The sequence below is a fragment of the Mastigoproctus giganteus genome, chromosome 2, assembly GCF_048544385.1.
Source record: "Mastigoproctus giganteus isolate SK-2022 chromosome 2, ASM4854438v1, whole genome shotgun sequence".
NCBI lineage: Eukaryota > Metazoa > Arthropoda > Arachnida > Uropygi > Thelyphonidae > Mastigoproctus > Mastigoproctus giganteus.
The window spans coordinates 47,178,899-47,199,338 of NC_143576.1; the positions used below are offsets into that span (position 1 = coordinate 47,178,899).

A 20,440-nucleotide genomic window follows, 5' to 3' on the forward strand; every position below is an offset into this window, starting at 1 on the left:
TCTCTTATGGCGCCATGGCCGGTCAACAGGTAGGTGGCGAGTAGTCCAGGAGAAAGCCAAGGTGGATAGTTTGGGTACACCAGTTGTAGATCAGGAATAAATTTTTTAGTTATTTCACCTTTGGTTGATGTCTGCCAGCGGGTTTGCCAGCTCTGGTTGAGATGTGTGAGGAGACGTTTGCGTTCCAATTTGTGGTCAGTTTCAGGGTCCAAAGTGAAGTTCAGATGGTTAGCCTCGCGTCCCTTGGAGAGTTGATATATTAGGCCGCGGAAGACTATTTCAAGGTCTAGGGGAAGAGTCCCTGTCAGGGCCTGGAGGGCGTGTGTGCTTACAGTATTGCAGGCTCTTGTTATTATAAGTAATATATACCGTTGCGTGGTGTCCAGTTTTCTTCTGTTGACGGCCGTGGTAGCCTTCCGGTACCACACTCCAGCAGCATACGTTATGGCAGGCAGGAATACGGCTTTATAGAATAGCTTGAGGGTTCTCCTCCGCAGGCCCCAATCCTTGCGGGAGACCCTCATGAACAGAGCAGAGTATCTTCTGATCTTTTTCTGAATGTAGGTCAGATGAGGGGTGAATGAGAGGTTATTATCTAGGACAACCCCGAGGTGTTTTAGTTCCTTTGTCAGCTTAATTGTAGTTCCTTGGATGCGGATTTGTGGTGGTCTCCTGATGTCCAGGTTACCTTTTAACAGTATTGAGCTGGTCTTGGTTGAGGATATGCGGAGATTGTTTTCGTCGGTCCACTTCTGTAGGATGTCAATGGCGCGAGTAGCAGAAGTTTCTAGCCTGGCTCTGCTGTCCTCTCGCAGTACCAGGGTCAGGTCGTCCGCGTATGCCTGAGTTGCCACACGACCTAGGTCTAGATTTAGAAAACCGTCGAGAACCATGTTCCAGAAGAGCGGGCCCAAGATTGAGCCCTGTGGGCAGCCTCTGAAGATCTGTCTGGAAATAGAATGATATGGAGTTTCTACAACGACCATTCTGTTGTCAAAATATGTTTTGACGCATTGGTATAGGTTGGCCGGGATGTTGGCCTTCCGAAGCCTGCCAAGGACGCTTGGCCACCACAGGGTGTCAAATGCCCCGGCAAAATCTATTGCGATTACAAGTAGATATTTATGGTTTGGTGTTTCAGCAGCTCTGGTAATGTTTTCCAAGGCATCCAGAGTGGAGCAGCCCCTCCTAAAGCCAAATTGATTCTGTGATTCTAGGCCTGCAGCCATGTAGCAAGTTTCGATTCTAACTTTGAGGAGGTGTTCAAAGAGTTTACTTAGTACAGAGAGAAGGGCTATTGGTCGGTATGACTCCGGAAGGTCCTGTTGCTTGTTTGGACTTTTCAGGATTAAGCGCAATTTGGCAGTCCTCCAAGCTTGTGGAAAGCATCCCTCATTAAGGCAGTGATTAAAGAGGGTGAGTATTACCTCTGGAATTGTCTCGATGGTCTTCTTGACGATTTCAGGCTCCAGTAAGTCGATACCCGGTGATTTCTTGTTGCGCAGTTTTGCTGCAGCAGTATGAAGTTCGGTGATGGTAAGTGGTTCTTCCTTATTGGTGGTAGTATAGGTATCATTGTCTTGACATAATTTTTGCTGTTCTGGTGTAGTGGGAGTAATATGTCCAGGAAACATGCTGTCCAGGATGTTGTTGACATTATCCTGCCAGGTCTTGGTATAAGTGCCTAGCGGCGTCTTTGTTGCAGGGATGACTTCTCCCCTGGGGAGTTTGTTTGTCGTTATTCTGTAGACAACCCCCCAGGGGTGCTCGTTTCCGGTTGTAGAAACAAGTTGCTCCCATGAGCGCTGTTTTCTGAGTCGGATTAGAGCCGTGTACTCATTTCTCGCGGTGCGATAGTGGTCGCGGAGTTGGTCTATTTCTGCTGCTGGCCAGGAAAGTCTTGCTCTCTGGAATAGTCTTCTCCTTGTGTTCACCTCGCATCTGAGCTGTTGTAGTTCCGGCGACCACCAGGGGACGGCCCCTGGAGTTGGGTTTTTCCTTTTAATTGAGCAGTTTGCAGCGGTAGTGATGAGATCCACCACGGCGGTTTGGTGCTGGTCCGGGCTCAGCCCCTCTATTTGGAGGGTTTGTGCTGCTTCTCTTAAGGTAGTCTGGAAGAGAGACCAGTCTGCCTTCTGTATGGCATATCTATGTTGCATTTGTCGGGTTGGTTGTTGTCTGTCTATGGTGCGTTGAAGAGTGAAGGTTATGACCCTGTGGTCCGATGTGGTCCAGCTTTCCCTGACCATCCATCCCGAGAGGTGACCAGCCAGAGACCTTGAGGCGAGTGTAATGTCAATTGTGGCTTCCCACATTGTGCTGGAAAAGGTGGTGGGGTTATTTGGCTGATTGAGTATAGTGAAGGTACTGTTTGCCAGGAACTCCTCTAGGTGTTGTCCATTTGTGGCGCTGTGATGCCCTCGGGTTTGGCTGAACCACGCCGGGGATCGACAGTTCACATCCGCTCCCACGACGATCCTGGCATTCTGGAATTCTGTGAGTAAACTCTGCAGGTACCTGGTAGCTGGGAGGATATCTCCCCCTGGGCGGCAGTACAGTGAGACTGCATAGAGTTCGCCGAGCGGGGTTATAATATGGGCACATGCGGCCCAGGATGTACAGTAGCTGGAAATCTTGGTTACAGTGATACTAGGGTTCCTAACCAGGATGCAAGCCCAGGGGTTGTCTCTATTATCCTGAACTATTTTGTAGGATAGGGGATATCCTCTCACCCCCCGGCTGTGCACATATGGCTCTTGGATAAGTAGGATGTCGAGGTTCTGTTCATTCGCTTTCTTGGTGAGTTGTCCGGCCACGGCCTTAGATCGCTGTGCGTTTAGCTGCGCGAAGTTTACCCTGTCTAGGTTAAAAGGTCTAAGGCGTGCGTCCATAATCAATCCTCATTTGGTATGCACCCTTAGCTTTGATGTAGATGGGACACTGATTGTCCCTGAGTGAGTGGTCCGCTGGCATCTTCTGTGATTTACAGTTTACACAGGTGGGCGGATCATCTTTTTTAGGGCAGGTGCCAAATTCATGGCCTTTCTCTGCACAGTGGCCGCAAGTAGGCTCTGTCTGGGCACAGGTGTGCGTCGTGTGTCCAAATCGACAGCAACGGAAGCATTTGGGAACAGACACATGCTCTTTGAAGCGATGGCTGCCCCAATGTATGAAAACCGGCAAAAACTGTAGAGTGAAAATTAACATAAAAATAACCCAAATATATATATATATATTTTTTTTTTTTTTGAAAACGACCGCGGACTGGATTATGCACGTTCGCGGACTGGAGATTGCCCAACCCTTGCATAAACAATTCATAAATATTGAGTTTTTTCATCTCACACAACTACGTATTGGCTCTGTACAAATCGCAAAGAGCCTTATCATAGCGTATTGTTCCCATATCTGTGATTGAGCCCCCAAAACTTCTCTTAAGTTCCTAAACGCTATCCAAGAGGACAATCAGATTAATTAGTGACCCATCACTAATTGGGCTGTTTGCTTGCTTTCTGCTGAAGGGACAAGGCTTTAGACTCAGGTTGAGTCACTTCAACTTGACTTACTCTGGTTCGTGCCCTTCAGGGGACATGGGAACTACTTTTCATGTAGGCCTTCAGTGTGATTTTTATTTTAATCTGAGATAACCACTTGATGGATTTAGATCATGTTACTTTAAAGTATCTCTTCAGTAACAGAGTATATATCGAGCATTTTCTGAATTTTGTAGAAAGGGTATTTAAGAGCAGAGCTTGCCCACTAGCTGGATTGTAGAGACCTCCTCCAGTTGCCATCCTATGGCAGAGATGGCAACGGGAGGCATTAGACGGTACGAGTTATCTATCTTTGCCTTCGGGCTAAAAGTAGAAATTATTCTCAATTTTATTTCAGTTTTTGTTTGGAAATCACTAATATGTTTTATTTATTAACTTTGTTAGCCTGTTCTTTGAACTTTTGAAAGTTTAAGAATCTAAATTTTGATTAGGCCCTTGGGACATATAAGCTTCATCCTAGGAAGCCCACTAAAAGATCAGTTTCCATACACATGAATATGACCCATCAGTTAAATTCTCTATTATACAGTATACAATTAGTGTAATTGCATAATTTCAGTACACAGCCAACTACTCAAGTAGTTATAAATTGGCATCATTAAGTATATCTCATTGTGAATACCTTCACAACGAGTTCACATGATATTGCACTACCTCGAATAAATAACACTTCACGATAGGAGAAGACTATTGTTACTTATTCTCAGCGGATACCATCACCCATAAGGCACCGTTTGAAATATGGTATGGGATAAAGATCTCTGTTATCCTCATACTATCCCTATTAGACGTAGGCAAAGCAAAAAAGATGCAGGAAGGTGATAGTAGGAGAGGAAGAAATGCCGTCGAAGGAAGAAAGGGACAGTTACTCCTTCAACTCGCACTACTCAAAAGCTCATAAATCAATCGAATAGGCAACGCTTCCCCAGTAGAAAAGATTGTGTTACCTATTCTCGGAAACTCCGTGGCCATCAGGCTTCCCCCACAATACGGCACCGTTTCGGAGCTTATTGGCCCCTCATCAGTGGCTTGGCAAGTACCCTGGCAACCCAGTTGCGAAGTATAAATCCACAATATGAGAGATGGTGTGGAGTAATTTTGATTACGATATAGTTTAGGGCTAAAGCCTCCGGTTACGTAAGGAGTTTAACTAATGTACAAGTAGTGCAACTGCATCATTTCAGTACATAGCCAACTACTTAAGTAGTTATAAATTCAGTGCATAGCCAACTTACTTAAGTAGTTATAAATTCAGTACATAGCCAACTTACTTAAGTAATTATTATTCACAACGAATGGGAACTGTGAATACCTTCCCAAGAAGTTGCCACTCGTTGTGAAGGTAAACGCTGTCATTCGGTTTCTGCTGCATGATTTTTTCAATAATTAGTTTCATAGCCACTTTCTTTCAAACCAATCCAAACGCATACCTCAACTAGTCATCATTCATCCATATTCAATTCCAAATTTAACGAACTAACTTTTCCTCATTTATTCCTTCCTATTTTTTACTTTGACACAATTATCGGTCGTCTGTATTTGCTGAAAATCCCAATCTATAGCAATTCAAATGGAGCGATAACTATAAAATAGCTTCTATCTTCTCAACCTTAAATTCATACAGAGTTAGATTTCTGCAGTGATTGTAATTTACTGGTGTACGTAATTCCGCTCTTATTTATATTGCATTAAAATATTAGTTCGGAACAGGCGGATCGCCTAATCCGTGAAGGAAGATAAGATAAGATAAGATTAAGATATTAAACTGCGCATCACAAAGTATATTGTAATATCCCGATTGATGTTTCAGTTACTGAAAACTTAAGCACAGAGTAAATAAATTTTCCCAAAATTTACTTATTCGGGAAAATATCAGCATAAATGGAAAGGTACATAGTGTCTATTCATACCTGTTATACGTAACTTGCATTTGTAGCGCTCCTCTCTTGTTCGACACAACTGTTAGTTTGGTTGATGTGGAGAGCCGATGTCCCACTGTGGAAAAACATTTTTAAATTACAAAAAAAAAAAAAAAAAACATTTATTTGATGAAAAATAATATCACTGTTTTCTAATCATGCTTCAATTGGAATCATTAATTAATTAGAAATTTATTTTAAGCAACAAGAAAATAATAAGTTTTTCACTTGTGAAAACAGTCACAATTTCAAATCGCATACGATATGGATGACTGTTTGAATTTTTTTTGGCGTGCAAGCAACTTTGACCATATTGCGCCTAACTATTGTTAGTAAGAAAAATAATGTTGCTTAATCATGAAGATGTAGTGGCTGAGTCCACATCGCGCTAGGACATCCACGAGGTTGGATGTGTGCTGATCAGCTCCCTTGATGCAGACCGGCGGAATGCGGAACAAAGGGACACATGCGAGAGAGGGCGGACAGCAAGGTGAAAATACTGTAGTGTGTTGAAGAACAAAAGGTAAGACCATTTAACTTATATTTTGCTTATTCTTAGCGGATGCTGGATTCTATAACTGCCATAAATGCACGATGATAAAATTTACCAAGTGAATTTAATTTTAACTGCATTTCTTAAGTTTCTTGTGAGAGATGACGTCTTTAAATTACTGCGCAATGTCAATGGAGCGCTCGATCACCACCGCTGTTGTCATTGCGTAGGCGTTGCCACACTAACCTAATGGGGACGTTCACATATAGGCAAACTTGTAATCATTGTACAGATACAAACTTTAATGAGGAATAGGTTATATTAGATTCTCTTGTTCATGAACGCTACCTCGTGATAGTGCCACTCCTTTGCTGAACTACCCACTACCCACTCCTTTGCTGAACTTAGCTTCCCTAACGATACTGTATCAAAATCCTGGAAGTATATCGTAAATGGGCTAACTTTGAAGATCTGAATCCTGATTTATCAGTCACTAAATCAGAGCAGCTGAACACTCCGTTTCATCATAAGTTTGACAGCGTAAATCCACCTGGAACAAGGTTTCTCAAAATCCACCTGGAACAGACATCGAAAAAATGGCTCCAGACTCTGATGAGGAAATACAAGATATGAACCCTGTGTTTCGAGTTACACGAACCTAAAACCCAGCAATTCGTCCTAAAACCATTTCTGATGATGAAGACCCTAAAACGTTTTTTTGATGAAAACCCCAAACACGAGAGGTATTAGAACCTATAGTACTTAGTACCGTGCTTGAGTTGGAAGTTGAGAAGACGAAAGAAGATATTTGTTGACATTAGTCTTGAACTCCTGTAAACTGTAATTTTCAGAAAATACGTATGAAGGAAGGTTGTTCCAGAAAACGGCAATTGAATGAGTAAACGAGGGAGATGAAAAGTTGGTTCTGTGATTTTGAAATTGGACATTAAATGGATATTGGCTGGTGGCAGCACGTGTTCAGACAGTTTTGAGAGGAAGAGTGGGAATTATAGAAGCCAATTCAGAAGAACAGTGCCCATGGAAGTATCTGTAGAAAAAGGCATGCAGCAGAAACAGTACGCCTATGAGACAGCGAGTGGAGAGACTCAGTTAGAGAGGAGTCGTTAATTAACCTAACTGCCCTCTTCTGAATGGAATCTAGGAGCCTGAGAGAGGCTTTGGGGGCGCTGCCCCAGATGTGGGAAAAATATTCCATGGTAGGGCGGATTTGCAGTGGAAGCAATATTTGTAATGGGCTTATGCCAAGAGAGATTAAAAGTCAGGGTAATCCCCAAAAGAAATATATCATTTTGCCTAGAAATCGGAGTGTCACCAAAGATAACCATAGCAGTAGAAGAATCCTTTTTGCGAGATATAAGACAAGACTGAGTTTTAGAAGGATTGAAATCAACTAAATTGTCTTTGCCCCACTGGAGAATTACCTGGAGATCGGCATTTAAGGAATTGGTAACGGATATTCGAGAAGTTGAAGCTGATTGAGCAGCGCAAGGTTTCTCAAAATGCAAAGTGGAATGCATTGTGCTATTATCGGCAAAACTATGGATAGGATTTCCAGTCAATGTAAGAAGGTCATTAACAAGAGGAAAAGATTGGGGGAAAGAACTGAACCTTTGGGGACACTAGCATTAGTGAAGAAGACAGAAGACAGAGAACCATCTACCATCAGCCTCAGTGAGCGATCAGAGAGAAAACTAGATAACCAATTACAAAAAAAAGTTGGCAAACCATAATTAGAAGCTTGTGTAGAAGACCTCTATGCCAAACACGATCGAAAGCCTTTGAGATGTTAAGAGCAACTGCTTGTGTTTCACCGAACTTTTCCATTGTATTTGTCCATAAATGGGTAACATAGGCCAGCATATCACTAATGGATCGACACTGACGGAATCCATACTGGCGATCGTTGATCGGACGGAAGGTTTCTAGGTAGTTTAAGAGTTGGCAGTTAATTGATTTCTCCATTATTTTAGAAAGAGTAGAAGTAATTGCAATGAGATGATAACTGGATGGGAGGTATTTGTCACCCTTTTTAAGAGCTGGCTGGATATGAGCAAATTTCCAAGCAGATGGCAAAAAATACCTTTGGAATAATAAAGTGAAAAAAGTCGACAAAGAACAGAAGTAAGTTGCGGAACACATGTTTTGAGAACAAGTGGAGAAATACCATCAGGACCTCGAGCTTTCTTAGCATCAAGATTCGTCAAAATCCTTGTGACAACCTTTTGACGGAAGACCGCAGGAGGCATTGAATGGAACGTGTTGGGAATGGTGGGTGGTGCTTTACCAAGATCATTAATACATGAGTTGGAAGAAAAATGGGATGCTAAGCAAGTCAGCTTTATTCTTGGCTGAAGTGACAACAGAACCATTTTGACAGAGGTGGGAGCAGAGATGGGCAAAAGTTGCAGCCAATAGCTTTGGCAAGAGACCAGAATACCAGTAGGGCTCGGCTACCATTAGAGCAAGAAGCAAGTTTTCTTCTCTTAGCCTGTTCAAAATGTAGATTGCACTGATTAATAATTGCTTTACAATTGTTGCGAGCTTTGGTGTAGACAGAAAATGAAACTGAATAATTGCTAACAAGCCAATTACGATATGCAACGTTCTTTTCTTGAACTGCCTTAGCAAATTTATTGGAAAACCAAGGTTTAAATAAAGGAAGAGATATAAAAGTGAAGTGTGCGATAAAGGATTCCATTCCTGCAAGAATAATTTCACTGACAAGATCTGAGCAAACGTTGACATCAGAAGTTTTGAAATAGTAATCGGACCAAGGAAAAGGAGAAAATAAATCTCGTAAGTCATCCCATTTTGCATTCTTGTAATGCCAAACAATACGAGGTTCGGAATAGCCATGAGATAACGGCTCCATTGGAGAAGAGACAATCACCAAGTTGTGATCTGAGGTTCCTAATAGACCACTCACTTTGACCGTGTACTTAGAAGGGTTGTTTGTGAGAAAAAGATCAAGTGTGTTGGCTGTAATGTTAGGATTGTCGGGTATTCTTGTAGGTAAATGAAAAATCTGTGCAAGGTCATTAGTAATTGCAAAAACCTCAGCTGGGTCGGTCTGAGAAAACGGAAGCAAGCTGGAGTTGTGAACATTAAAATCACTAAGAAAAATTACCTCACTGCTAGGAAAATTGGAATTTGACACAATGAGGTAGAGAGATTTTAAGCCAGAGAAGATCGAAAAGAGGAGATTCCAAATTACAAAGTCTCTGACAGGGAATATCGGAAAGTACATATGCACAAGTACCACCTTTTTAGGCGAACGAATCATACAGCGAATAATTTGGGCAACTGAGATGAGCAGTAGTTGAATTAACCGATAACTGATATTCGGTCAGAAAAAGGACATGGGGTTTGGGAGACTGCAAGTGCAAATGTACGTCGTTGAGATCAGAATTGAGACCACCTATATTTGTGAAATGAGCAGTATCGGAATAGGGTTTGAACGAAATTGACCCAAGAATCGATTGCGAAGAGAGTGAGGGTACACATAGGGGTGTAAAAAAAAATCGGTTTATATTTCCTGGCATTAGTTTGTTTTTCCCTCAATAGATGGCGTCAGTAATAATTTCAGAGAATTTAATTTTCAGATTATTTTTGATTTTGGGGATGGGGTTAGCATTAGTAAAGGCAAGAAAGTAAGCTTATGCAGCATCAGCCAAAAAAAAAAAAAACAAACTTCCACTTCACCCCTCCGTTCGCTCGAAATACCTGTCCAGCTGAGCCTTAAATTTATTTAGGCTATCAACTTCCACAACAAGTGATGGAAGTCTGTCCACCAACCAACTACCCGCTGGCTAAAGGCAAATTTCCGGACATCTATCCTACGTCTGTCTTTCCTCAATTTGAATTTATGCCCTCTCAGGTGATTATTCTGAGCAAGAGGCAGAATTCCATCAGCACTGAGCATGCTCAAACCAATCAAGGCTTTATACACCTCTGTCAGATCACCTCGCCGGTGCCTAGTCTCCAGACACTGTAATTTGCAAAACTTAAGCCTTTCTTCGTAAGAGCAACCCTTTGCTTCATTCACTAATCTTGTTGCCCTTCTCTGTACTCGTTACAGCAGCTCTACATCCTTCCTGAAATGAGGCCTCCAGACCTGTATACAGTACTCAAGGTGTGGCCTGACCATTGCCTTATACAAGGGAATAATCACCTCCTTATCCCTTCTAGAAAAATTCCTGTACATCAATGATAAGACACCATGAGCTACTCTTGCTGCTCGTCTGCACTGCTCAGAAAACTTCATATCTGCCTGCACAATTACCCCCAGGTCCTTTTCATTCTCTACCACTGTCAGTGTAGTGCCACAGAGTTGATACGTTGCTCTGGGGTTGCTGTTTCCCATATGTTGTACTTTACATTTGTCAATGTTAAACTTGATTTGCCAACTCTCAGCCCATTTGCTCAACCTTTTCAGATCCTGTTTCAGCAGCATAGCGTCAGTAGTGTCCTTAACAACCCTGCCAACTTTTGTATCGTCTGCAAACTTGGACATTAAGCTTGATATACCATCATCAATATTATTTATAAATACAGAAAACAATAATGGACCCAACACTGAACCCTGAGGGACTCCACTAATAACATTAGTCCACGATGAGCAGTGTCCATTGATTACCACTCTCTGTCTTCTCCCCCTCAACCACCCCTTTATCCATAGCAGCAATTTGCCTCCAATGCCACACTGCTCCAATTTGTGCAGCAGTCTTCCATGTGCAACAGTATCAAAAGCCTTTCTAAGATCCAAGTATATAATATCAAAGTTATTCCCTGCATCCAGTTCTTTTGTGACTGCATCATAGTATCCAATCAAGTTGGTCAGGCAAGACTTCCCCTTAACAAAACCATGCTGTGTCTGAGCTATAACTGAAGTCTTGTCTAAATGATCCTGCAGTGCTTCTTTAACCAGTGCCTCCATTAATTTTCCTGGAACAGAAGTTAAGCTCACAGATCTATAATTACTTGTGTCAGCCTTTGATGCTCCTTTGTGAATTGGGGTCACATTTGCACATCTCCAGTCTATGGGTACCTCCCCTGAGTCCAAGGAAGCTCTTATAATTATGGCTAAGGGTTTGCTTACTTCCTTTGCTGCCTCCGTTAATATAACTGGATAGATTCCATCCACCCCAGGTGCCTTTCTTGTGTTTATCTTCAACAATTTCTCCTCCACTTTACTCTGAGTTATTACAAGATTATCTAGCTTACTGCCAGAGTTGAATACACCTCTGGCATTCCCCTCGCTGAATAACTCCTTATGTGTGAATGTCGATGGAAAATATTCATTTAGTTTGTTAGCTATCTGAGCAGGATCATCAACAGTTGAACCATCGATATCAAGTGGACCAATCTGATGGGTTGCTATGATTAGTTAGTTGGCATCTTTCGTTGTGGCTGTGCGGGTTCACCCATTAGGTTTGAATTAGATGTCATCTTAGAATGTACTGGTTGTGACGTCATAGTGAATTTTTGTGAATATTTTTAACGTTAATTATGTGGCAATGCATTGGGGAGGTGTATTTTGGAGATGCTTATGTTGTAATGGGAGGGCCGCCGCCCTCTCCGCTCTGTCGCTCTCGCCGCCGCCCCGCATCTTTCATCGCACTTTCCTTCTTGCGTTAATATTAGCGAAGAATTCTTACCATTCGGTTTTGAGGATAGGAAGCGCTACAGAATAAACTCTAAAATTAATTGCTAAGCTTAACTGGTTTGGAGAGATTCACAAAATAAACTTAGCCTGACTCTAGTTTGAGTTTATCGAGATAACAAAGTCATTGTGAAAGCATGGTAGCATTCATTTACATAGTTTTCTTTAAATTTATTTCTCTTAAAAATGATAATGTCCACACCCATCATGGTAAATTGTAGAAAAACAATACTACTGCCTTTTTAAAACTAACACTAAAAGGCAACATAAAATTAAACGATGTAGATTTGACCAAACAGCCCACAGTTCAAGCTGGAAATCAGGTTTTTTTTTGGTTTTTTTTTTATTTATTATGAAAACCCCAAACACGAAAGGTATCAAAACCTATAGTACTTAGCACCGTGCATGGGTTGAAGGAGAATTATGGGGGGAGGGGTTGCCAGAAACTTTGCTCTAGAGACTAAACATGGTTTTCACCACTTCAAGCCTCCAATAAGCAAAGTGGTGGTATTTCACCGTTTGATGAAAGTCATCTATGTAAAACTGAAAAATAGATTTGAACATCCAAACACAACGGGAGCCGCAAGTGTTTCACAACAGAATGGGCGCAATTTACAAATCTTATGTACTTTACACATCTTATTTGTACAATTTACAAATCTTATGTAATTTACAAATCTGAAAGATAACTAAGACAGCGGACTTTCTGCGACCATTGAAGTTGTGTGAAGTTAAAGTAAATTACTCTTAGAAACACGCTTACCCTTTAAAGATCATCGTACCATTAAAAAAAAATATATATAGATATAAAAGTTAACATAGTAGACACAAAACCAACGATTGAAAAGGATCATTTCAGAAATAATTATCCTAGAACGTGTTTGTTCGATTATAACGAAACTTTGGAATCTGGACTTTCCTTTGAGACTAATGCAAAGGCATCAGTCGTGCGTCTGATTCACAGACTGCACTTAAAGTTAGTGCTCTGTTGTTTGGGATGAAAAACTTATCGACATTATGCGGGTGAAAAACCTTAACTTAGCATTTTCTTCTTGACAAAGTTCCTTGCTGCTGTTAACAAAAGCGCTAGCTCCTTATGCGATGGAAAAAAACTGAAATCCACATGAATGTCAATTTTTTTTTAGTTTTCTGTTTTTCAGTTTTTCTATTTTTCCGTTTTACATACTTGATTTCAGCTTGAACTTTAGCTGTTTGGTCATATCTATATCGTTAATTTTATGTTGCCTTTTAGTGTTAGTTGTAAAAAGGCAGTAGTATTATTTTTCTACAATTTACCATGACGGGTAAATTGTAGAAAAAAAACATTATATAACATTATTTGACATTATAATTTTTAAGAGATATAAATTTAAAGAAAACTATGTAAATTAATGCTATCATGCATTCGCAACGACTGTCTTGTTCACAGATACACGATGCAAACTTTGTTATCTCTATAAACTCAAACTAGAGTCAGGCTAAGTTTATTTTGTGAATCTCTCCAAAAGCGTAGCAATTAATTTTAAAGTATATTCTGTAACGCTTCTTATCCTTAAAACCGAATAAGAATTCTTCGCTAATGTTAACACAAGAAGGAAAGTGAGATGAAAATTACCAAAGTTATGACTTTAGTCTTTTTTTTTTTTTCTGTGGTAGTAGCAAGTTCAAGTTGAAAATAATACTAAGTGTGTAAGAAGTCAACCTTTGATATTCCGACACATATCCTGCGCTTTTGAACTATTGTAGTTTGCTGCCGTTTGAATTTCTTCAAACTCATGATGTCCTTCAGCAGTGTCTGCATTCCATATACTCTTGTGTTATGTATGGTTTTCAAAAAATGGAGAAAAACAAAGGTTTGACGTTTCAATTTTGAAAGTTTTTTCAGTTTAAACACAACAACAAGCATTAAACCAAATTAAAAAAGAGGAAAAGGTTTGCACAGATATTGGAAATCCCCAACTCCTTCCCGACTATAGAGATTAAGAGTCCAAGACAACTCCTCTAACCTGTGAATGTGCAATTTTAACTTTTATTCTTGTGGTGAGAACCAAAATGTCTTCGTTAATGCTGATAATTTACACTTTAACTTCACATCTTGTTTAACTACTAAAACCACAAATTTAGAGAGAGAACCTGATGGCTCGAACTGTCCACTTATGTTTTTAATCGTAATGCGATTTCATAACGTCACAAATAATTTCTTTCATAATAAGAAGAACCACATTTTGTCCTTTTTCTCTCTCGGATTTCAAAGGTGGGGATTGAGCTTGAAATTATATGCGAGCAGGAAGCATACAAACTTTGCACACAAGAAAAGAGAGAGAGAGAGAGAGAGAGATAATCTTTAATGCCCTTCACGGCCAAAAAGCCAGGGGTTTACATTTTTACAACCTCCCGCAACTTCCGGGAAAATAGAACAATTAATTTACAAAAACAGGTAATTTTACAAAAGAAAACATATTTTATACAAAGGAGAGAACTCCTTACGAGAGTTAGGTCTGATTGAGCTGACTTGACATCGAGATAAGAGCACCAGCTCAATCAGACAGGAACAGATGCAAGGTACACATGTCAATGCAGATTAGTCCTACTAGACATAATTTTTTTCCTGTAAGTCCGGTCAATAGCGAATTTGTTCAGGTCGGCGTCAAGTGCCTGGGTTTGCTTGAACATCTGCTGAGGGAGGAACCTGTCCGAGAGATGGAGTCGCGCTGAATGCGAGTAGAGCTCGGGATTGGCCCTAAGGGCAGCAGGGGGGATCCTCCAGCCACAGGTATCCCAGAATGAAGGTGTTGCGATTATGCCTGTTATCATCTTGACTGTTGCTAGGAGGCGTTGGTCTTCGACTAAGGTGGGAAGCCGTGGAATCCCGAGAGAGTTGGCAAGCTGCGTGGTGTGAATCAGAGCTGGAAGGTTGTGCTTCCTGTTGGCCCACTTTAGGAGCCAGAATTCTGTGGCAAAGAGTGGTTTCTTTATTGATGGTGCCGCTGACGCCCAAATTTCAGCAGCATAGAGTAAAGGTGGAAAGATGATTGCTCTTATGTATCTCACGGTTGTCTTTTTATCTCTGATATGAAGGAGATGCTGTTTTGCTATCCACCGGAGTCTTGAAGCACGTGTGAGGAGCATGTCTATGTGGGCGTTGAATCGAAGTTTGGAGTCGAATACAACGCCCAGATCACGATGGCTGGATGCAATTGGGATGAGGGTGTTGCCGACCGAAGGCTGGAGAGAAGAAGGAGTTTGCTTCAATGAATACACCATGAATTCGGACTTAGCAGGATTGATCTTGAGCCCGAACTGGCAGAGGTAAGATGTGACTGCAGTGAGAGTGTTGTTAATTTCGGTTTTTACCAGATCAAGGTCTTGACCAGGGATGATGGGAGTCAGTATCTTGATATCATCTGCATAGCTCAGTAGACATCGAGAATGTGCAACCAGTGGGAAGATAATAGATGAGAACAGAAGGCCGGAAAGGACCCCTCCTTGTGGGACTCCTGCGGTGACGGATCTAGTAAGGGTGCGATCTCCTGTATGAAGCTTTATAACTCTGTTTTTCAGAAGAGAGGAGAGAAAGCATAATATGTTCCCTGTGATCTGGAAGTGGCATTTCAGGAGAGTGAGTAGTTGGTTTACTTGGACGGCATCAAATGCAGCCTCAATGTCTAAGTAAGTCACAGCTAGTTCGTGCCTTTTCTCGAATGCTGACAAGATAGTATTCGTTGTGGCTAGCAGATTTGTGATCGTTGATCTGTTTGGAAGGGAGTAGTGAATTTGGGCTGGATTACTGGGCATGATCTGCTTGGTGAGGATCGGGAGTAAGGTCTTCTCCAGGAGCTTCAGCAGGCTGGAGGAGTTGGAGATGGGTCGGAAATGTTTAGGTTTCGATGGCGACTGAACTTTGGCTAAAGGTTTGATAAGATAGTTTTCCCATTGCTGTGGGAAAATCTGGTTCGAGAGTAACTGGTTGAAGATAATTAAAAGTCGACAGAATGTAAGTTGATATTGTCACTGTATTTTCTGAAATTTAAAATTTCCAAAGTTGGACAAATCAGACTAAGTTTACTTTGTGAATCACTTTAAACACTTACGTTTGTCTCTTTAGCAGTTAATTTTTAAAGATTTATTCTGTCAACGCTTCTTATCCTTAAAAATAAAAGAACAACACAGACGCATAAAATTTACAAAAGCAGTTTTGCCGACTACCTATATATCTGTTAAATGGAATTAAATTCATTGTGTGAACACGAGCATGCCGATTGGCCAGTTTCAATGTACTGTGTGAGTGTTGTGCATTTAGAATTAAGCTACACACAATAAGCGAATTAATTGAGACTTTTAAATCCAAACATCGAAGTCTGTCTAAGTAAAATTTCAACGGTTGTTAGTTATTACGTCTTTGAACTTAACAGCCAAAAACAGGAAGTTTAATTTCGAAACAGACACGTCACTATCAGATGTGTAAAGCTGATATTCTGAAAAAAAAAAAATGCAACGTGATTGGCCTGTTTGAATTTTTGTAAATTTCTATCTATCCGCGTGATTCCTAAATATAAGTGCAGAAGGCCGGCGGTCGTGGCAGCCTGACATGCACAAATCATACCCAAGAATAAAATGTATATCAACAAATAAGTATGATTTCTGAAGCTTAAAAATTTCCTAAGTTGGAAAAACAGACTGTTTTCTATTTTTGGAAACAAGAGGCGTTATTCGAGTTTTAAATAAATTTGATGTTTGGAAGTATACAGTTGTGAGAAAAAAAGTACATGAAATGTCGTAAATTTTACAAATAAACGCACTCGCTCATATTTCCCCCCAAAATCCGCTGTTTTTATTTCCTGACCCCTCAGCCCAAGGTGGAATAAAAGATGTACACCAATCACAGAATTTGATTTGTTTTTAAAAACTGACTAATCAGTGTTCGTGTTCAAAGTTGAGTTCAGGATCGAACTTTCCTAACCGCCATAGTTACAAACGACGAGATACTTTGTCACCCAAAGTATCTCGTCGTTACACAGACTAAAATGTAACCGTCAGCAATGAAAATTTATCCCTTAAAATGAGAGTTTTTCATAATTTCCAGAGCGATATTTCCGAATTTCTATAAATATCAGTTCCAAAGTCACAGCTCCGAGAAGTAGTTCCGGGAATGTGCGAGCGATATATGGGTTTAAAAAACCGTATTTCTCTATTTGTGTGTGGAGTTCAGATGTATATGTTAAGATGTATATATTACTATCTGTTTCTCAGTAGACTGCAAAGAGTGTGTGAGTAGTTAAAATAGACCCTTGTGTTTGTTTCCGATATAAACGAGCGTGTTTTTCAATGAAAACTCAGGTGAAAAATAAGAATTTTTCCATTTGGTGTTAATTAAACGAAAAATATCAATTTTAATTCAGATTACAGCAGCGAAAATATGTTATTACGTATAATTTTATTCTGTATACATTGGAATAAGTCAATTTTTTTTTTCCAGCTAATATCAGGAAAGTGTATTTTTTTTGTATAGAGTACATTTTGGATCTATCATAAAATCGTATTCACATGTCTTGAAGATAAAAATGGGTAATTTCGTTCTCTTCAAACTGATTGGAAACGAGGCTCGAACACGTCGGGTCTTCAAAGCTATATTCTTTTTGAGAAAGCTATATTCTTTTTGAGCGGATATCAGTCAAACTGCTACAAACGGCGTGTACAGGGGTGTTGTCGCTAGTGATATTCAAGTGAACAAGGGGAATTAAAAAGAAACTGCGTTCTTTCTGTCGGTTGAAGTTCTATTATATGTGTTGTGCTTTCATCCAGCTAAGCATAAAAATGTGTTTTCTTGTTTGCTTCACAATGTGTAGCCTTGTGATACAGTTGACATGGAGATGAATATATTTCCAGTGAATAATATGAAAATCTTGAAATGTATGTGAATTATCGTTTTGTGTGTGCTTTGCGAAGCAACTGCACAATTCTGCTTCCACAGTGGAGCAATCCTGGTGGCTTTTTCATTCAGTTTGACTGCGCGATTCGAAAACAAAAGCTTTAGTGACTATACCCTTATTATGTTGTTAAATAGTTTTTGGCTTTTGTAAATGTTATCAGCGCCTATGTTTACTAAGAGTAAGCTTAAGTAGATTTTAAATCTTAAACTTTTAACTTTAGGAATTTATATCATTATGTCTATCATGAGATTGTGAAAACACACAGACACACGCTCGTGCATTGCAGATACAGTGAAATCATACATGAAAATGTTTTCAATCACTAATACAATATATATTTTTTAATTGATAAACTGTTGATGTTATTTACTGGCCTGTCAAGAAGCAGATGTCACCGTTAATATTGGTAATTTTAAGTTTTTGAGAAAAAAAAAAAAAAAAACCACATTGTTATTTGGTGGTCACTTAAAGAAACACATGCCAGCTTTGCATAGACACTTCAATTGCTTGACAAAAGTAAATGGTTAATCGTAACATGTGTTTTTGGTTTGTTTTCGGAAATTTAAGTAGTCAAAAACCACACTCGATAATGCTAAAATATTCTTATTTTATTCAGGAATTAACATCGAAAATAACCTAAAATTCCAACCTTTTTAATGTTGAAAAATAGTTTTCACTGAGAAATAGTTTTGCAAAACAAACGGACGTCAGAACCACTAGCGCTCCAGAAGAAATGATTTTGTACAGGCCATCTACCAACATTTTTAATAGTTTGGATTAAGTTTCAAAGGTACAAACAGACAGTTTCACTATATTTTTCACATCAAGTATATACACAGGTTTTAGAAAAAAAAATCATTGCAGATAAACTTCATAAGAATTCAAACAAACAGTTTTAATTTTAAGCTTTTGAAAAATAGGTGGAATTTGGGTCAAGAAAAAACTTTAAGAATACATATAGTTTTATTTTCAGATCTCATCAACAGATGGAAATAGCAAGGAATTTATCTTTCAGGAAAAAAAAAGTTTTTCATCCCCCACACAAACAAGACAAGACTTCAAGGAAACACAAAAGCACAAACACACAAAACGATACGCATACATTCCAAGATTTTCGATTTATTCACTGGCGGCTCCTGGAATGTCAGTTCAACTCCGCCGTGTTTCGCTCTGGTGATGGAGGACATGCCATAGGTAGAAAAACAAAAGTAAACATGAAAGAAACCATTTCAGGTTAAATCATGAATTCAATTTGAGGGAAATTTTGCGTAGAGATAGATTTTATTTTAAAGAATAGAAGAACCATTTATATTAACGACTCAACTGTTTGCAAGAAAAGGAATTATATAGAAAATTAACAAGCTTAAACAAATAGCTATACAAACTGTTTGCAACAAAAGAAGTTATACAGAATTATACAGATGCAAAATATACAAAATAATAACAGATACAAAAATGTACAGAAATATACAAATACGCAAATAATTATACAAAAGAAATTATCACATATTCAAAAAAAAAAAGGGGAATTAACCTTAACGTTAATAATTGTCCAGTTCAGCAATTAATGCCCAATAAGCTCAAGACATTAAATAAATAAATTCGTTATTGCTGATAAGTACAGAAAATGTACTAGAATACATTTTCTGTACTTATCAGCTTACTAGAATATATTTTAGAACATAACAATAATACTCATCACGGCGACATGGCCAGGAGTTTTACATTATAAATGAGATTAATTGGCAAAAAAAAAAAAAAAAAAAAAAAAAAAAAATTACCGTTACATGGATATTATGAGTTACACAAAATTAAACATGTAAAAATGAAATTATAATAATGAAAATATGAGGATTGAACGTCATATGGAGGAAATTATCCAGTTCCACAGATGTAATCCACTCGAGGAGCATGTGATGGTATTTGTACTCGGTAGCCAATTTCTGAAGGTCGACTCCAAGACGGAGTCGAGTTCCTACCTACCCAGGCACCCCCAAAAATTCAGCCACTGGCTGAATTTTTGGGGGTGCCTGGGTAGGTAGGAACCGACTACACAGCTTCAACCGGTTGTATCTGAGGATTAGTGTGGACTCTGACCTCAAGGATGGCGGAGGATTGTGCCACTGACAGAAATCCCAGATGTTTGGGGCGTTTATCACTCCTGTGTACGTTTTTACTGTAGTCATTAAACGCCTGTTGTCAATTAATCTCGGGAGCCTGGGTACATTTAACTGCTCAGCCATGTCAGTTGTGCTCCGTTGAGGGGGTCGGCGATGCTTATTTGTGGCCCATTTCAGGGTCCAGTATTCACACGAGAACACCGGTTTTTGAATTGAGGGCGACGCAGATGCCCAAAATTCAGCAGCGTATAAAATAGCCGGATAAACAGTGGCTTGAAGATATCTGGTAGTGGTTGGAATGAAGTAAGTGTTGTTTCGCTCTCCAGCGTAGGGTGTTAAATCGCTTTCGGAGGTATTCTGTGTGAACATTAAATTTCAGCTTCGGATCAAAATAGACACCGAGATCCTTATGGCAGGTAACCACTGGGATGAGAGTACTTAAAACTGAAGGTTGAATTATTGTTGGTTGCTGTTTTAATGAATAAATAATTATTGGAGATTTTGAAAGGTTAAATCCAAACATCTTCAAGTAAGTTGAAGGGCGGTCAAGTTCTCTATGATGGAAGACGTAATTGTCATTGGGTTTGCAGACGGTGAGATTAAGGTAAGAAATTTTATTATCGTCGGCATATATTAGAGCATCTTCACGAGGACTCATGAAAGGAATCAGAATGGCTGAGATGAGAAGGCCAGACAGGACACCAAAAAAAAAGTGGATCTTCTTCAAAGTGAGGTGGACAC

General features: G+C 39.7%; 1 protein-coding gene across 1 annotated transcript in view; it reads right to left on the bottom strand.

Annotated features, from left to right (window-relative positions):
- LOC150089289 (uncharacterized) overlaps window positions 1-20,440 on the bottom strand; it is a 273,741-nt gene that overhangs the window by 47,840 nt on the left and 205,461 nt on the right. Inside the window, exon 4 of the mRNA XM_090368468.1 lies at window positions 5,465-5,549. Within this exon, the coding sequence (XP_090224594.1) occupies window positions 5,465-5,549 (85 nt within the window). The remainder of the gene's footprint in view (window positions 1-5,464; window positions 5,550-20,440) is intronic.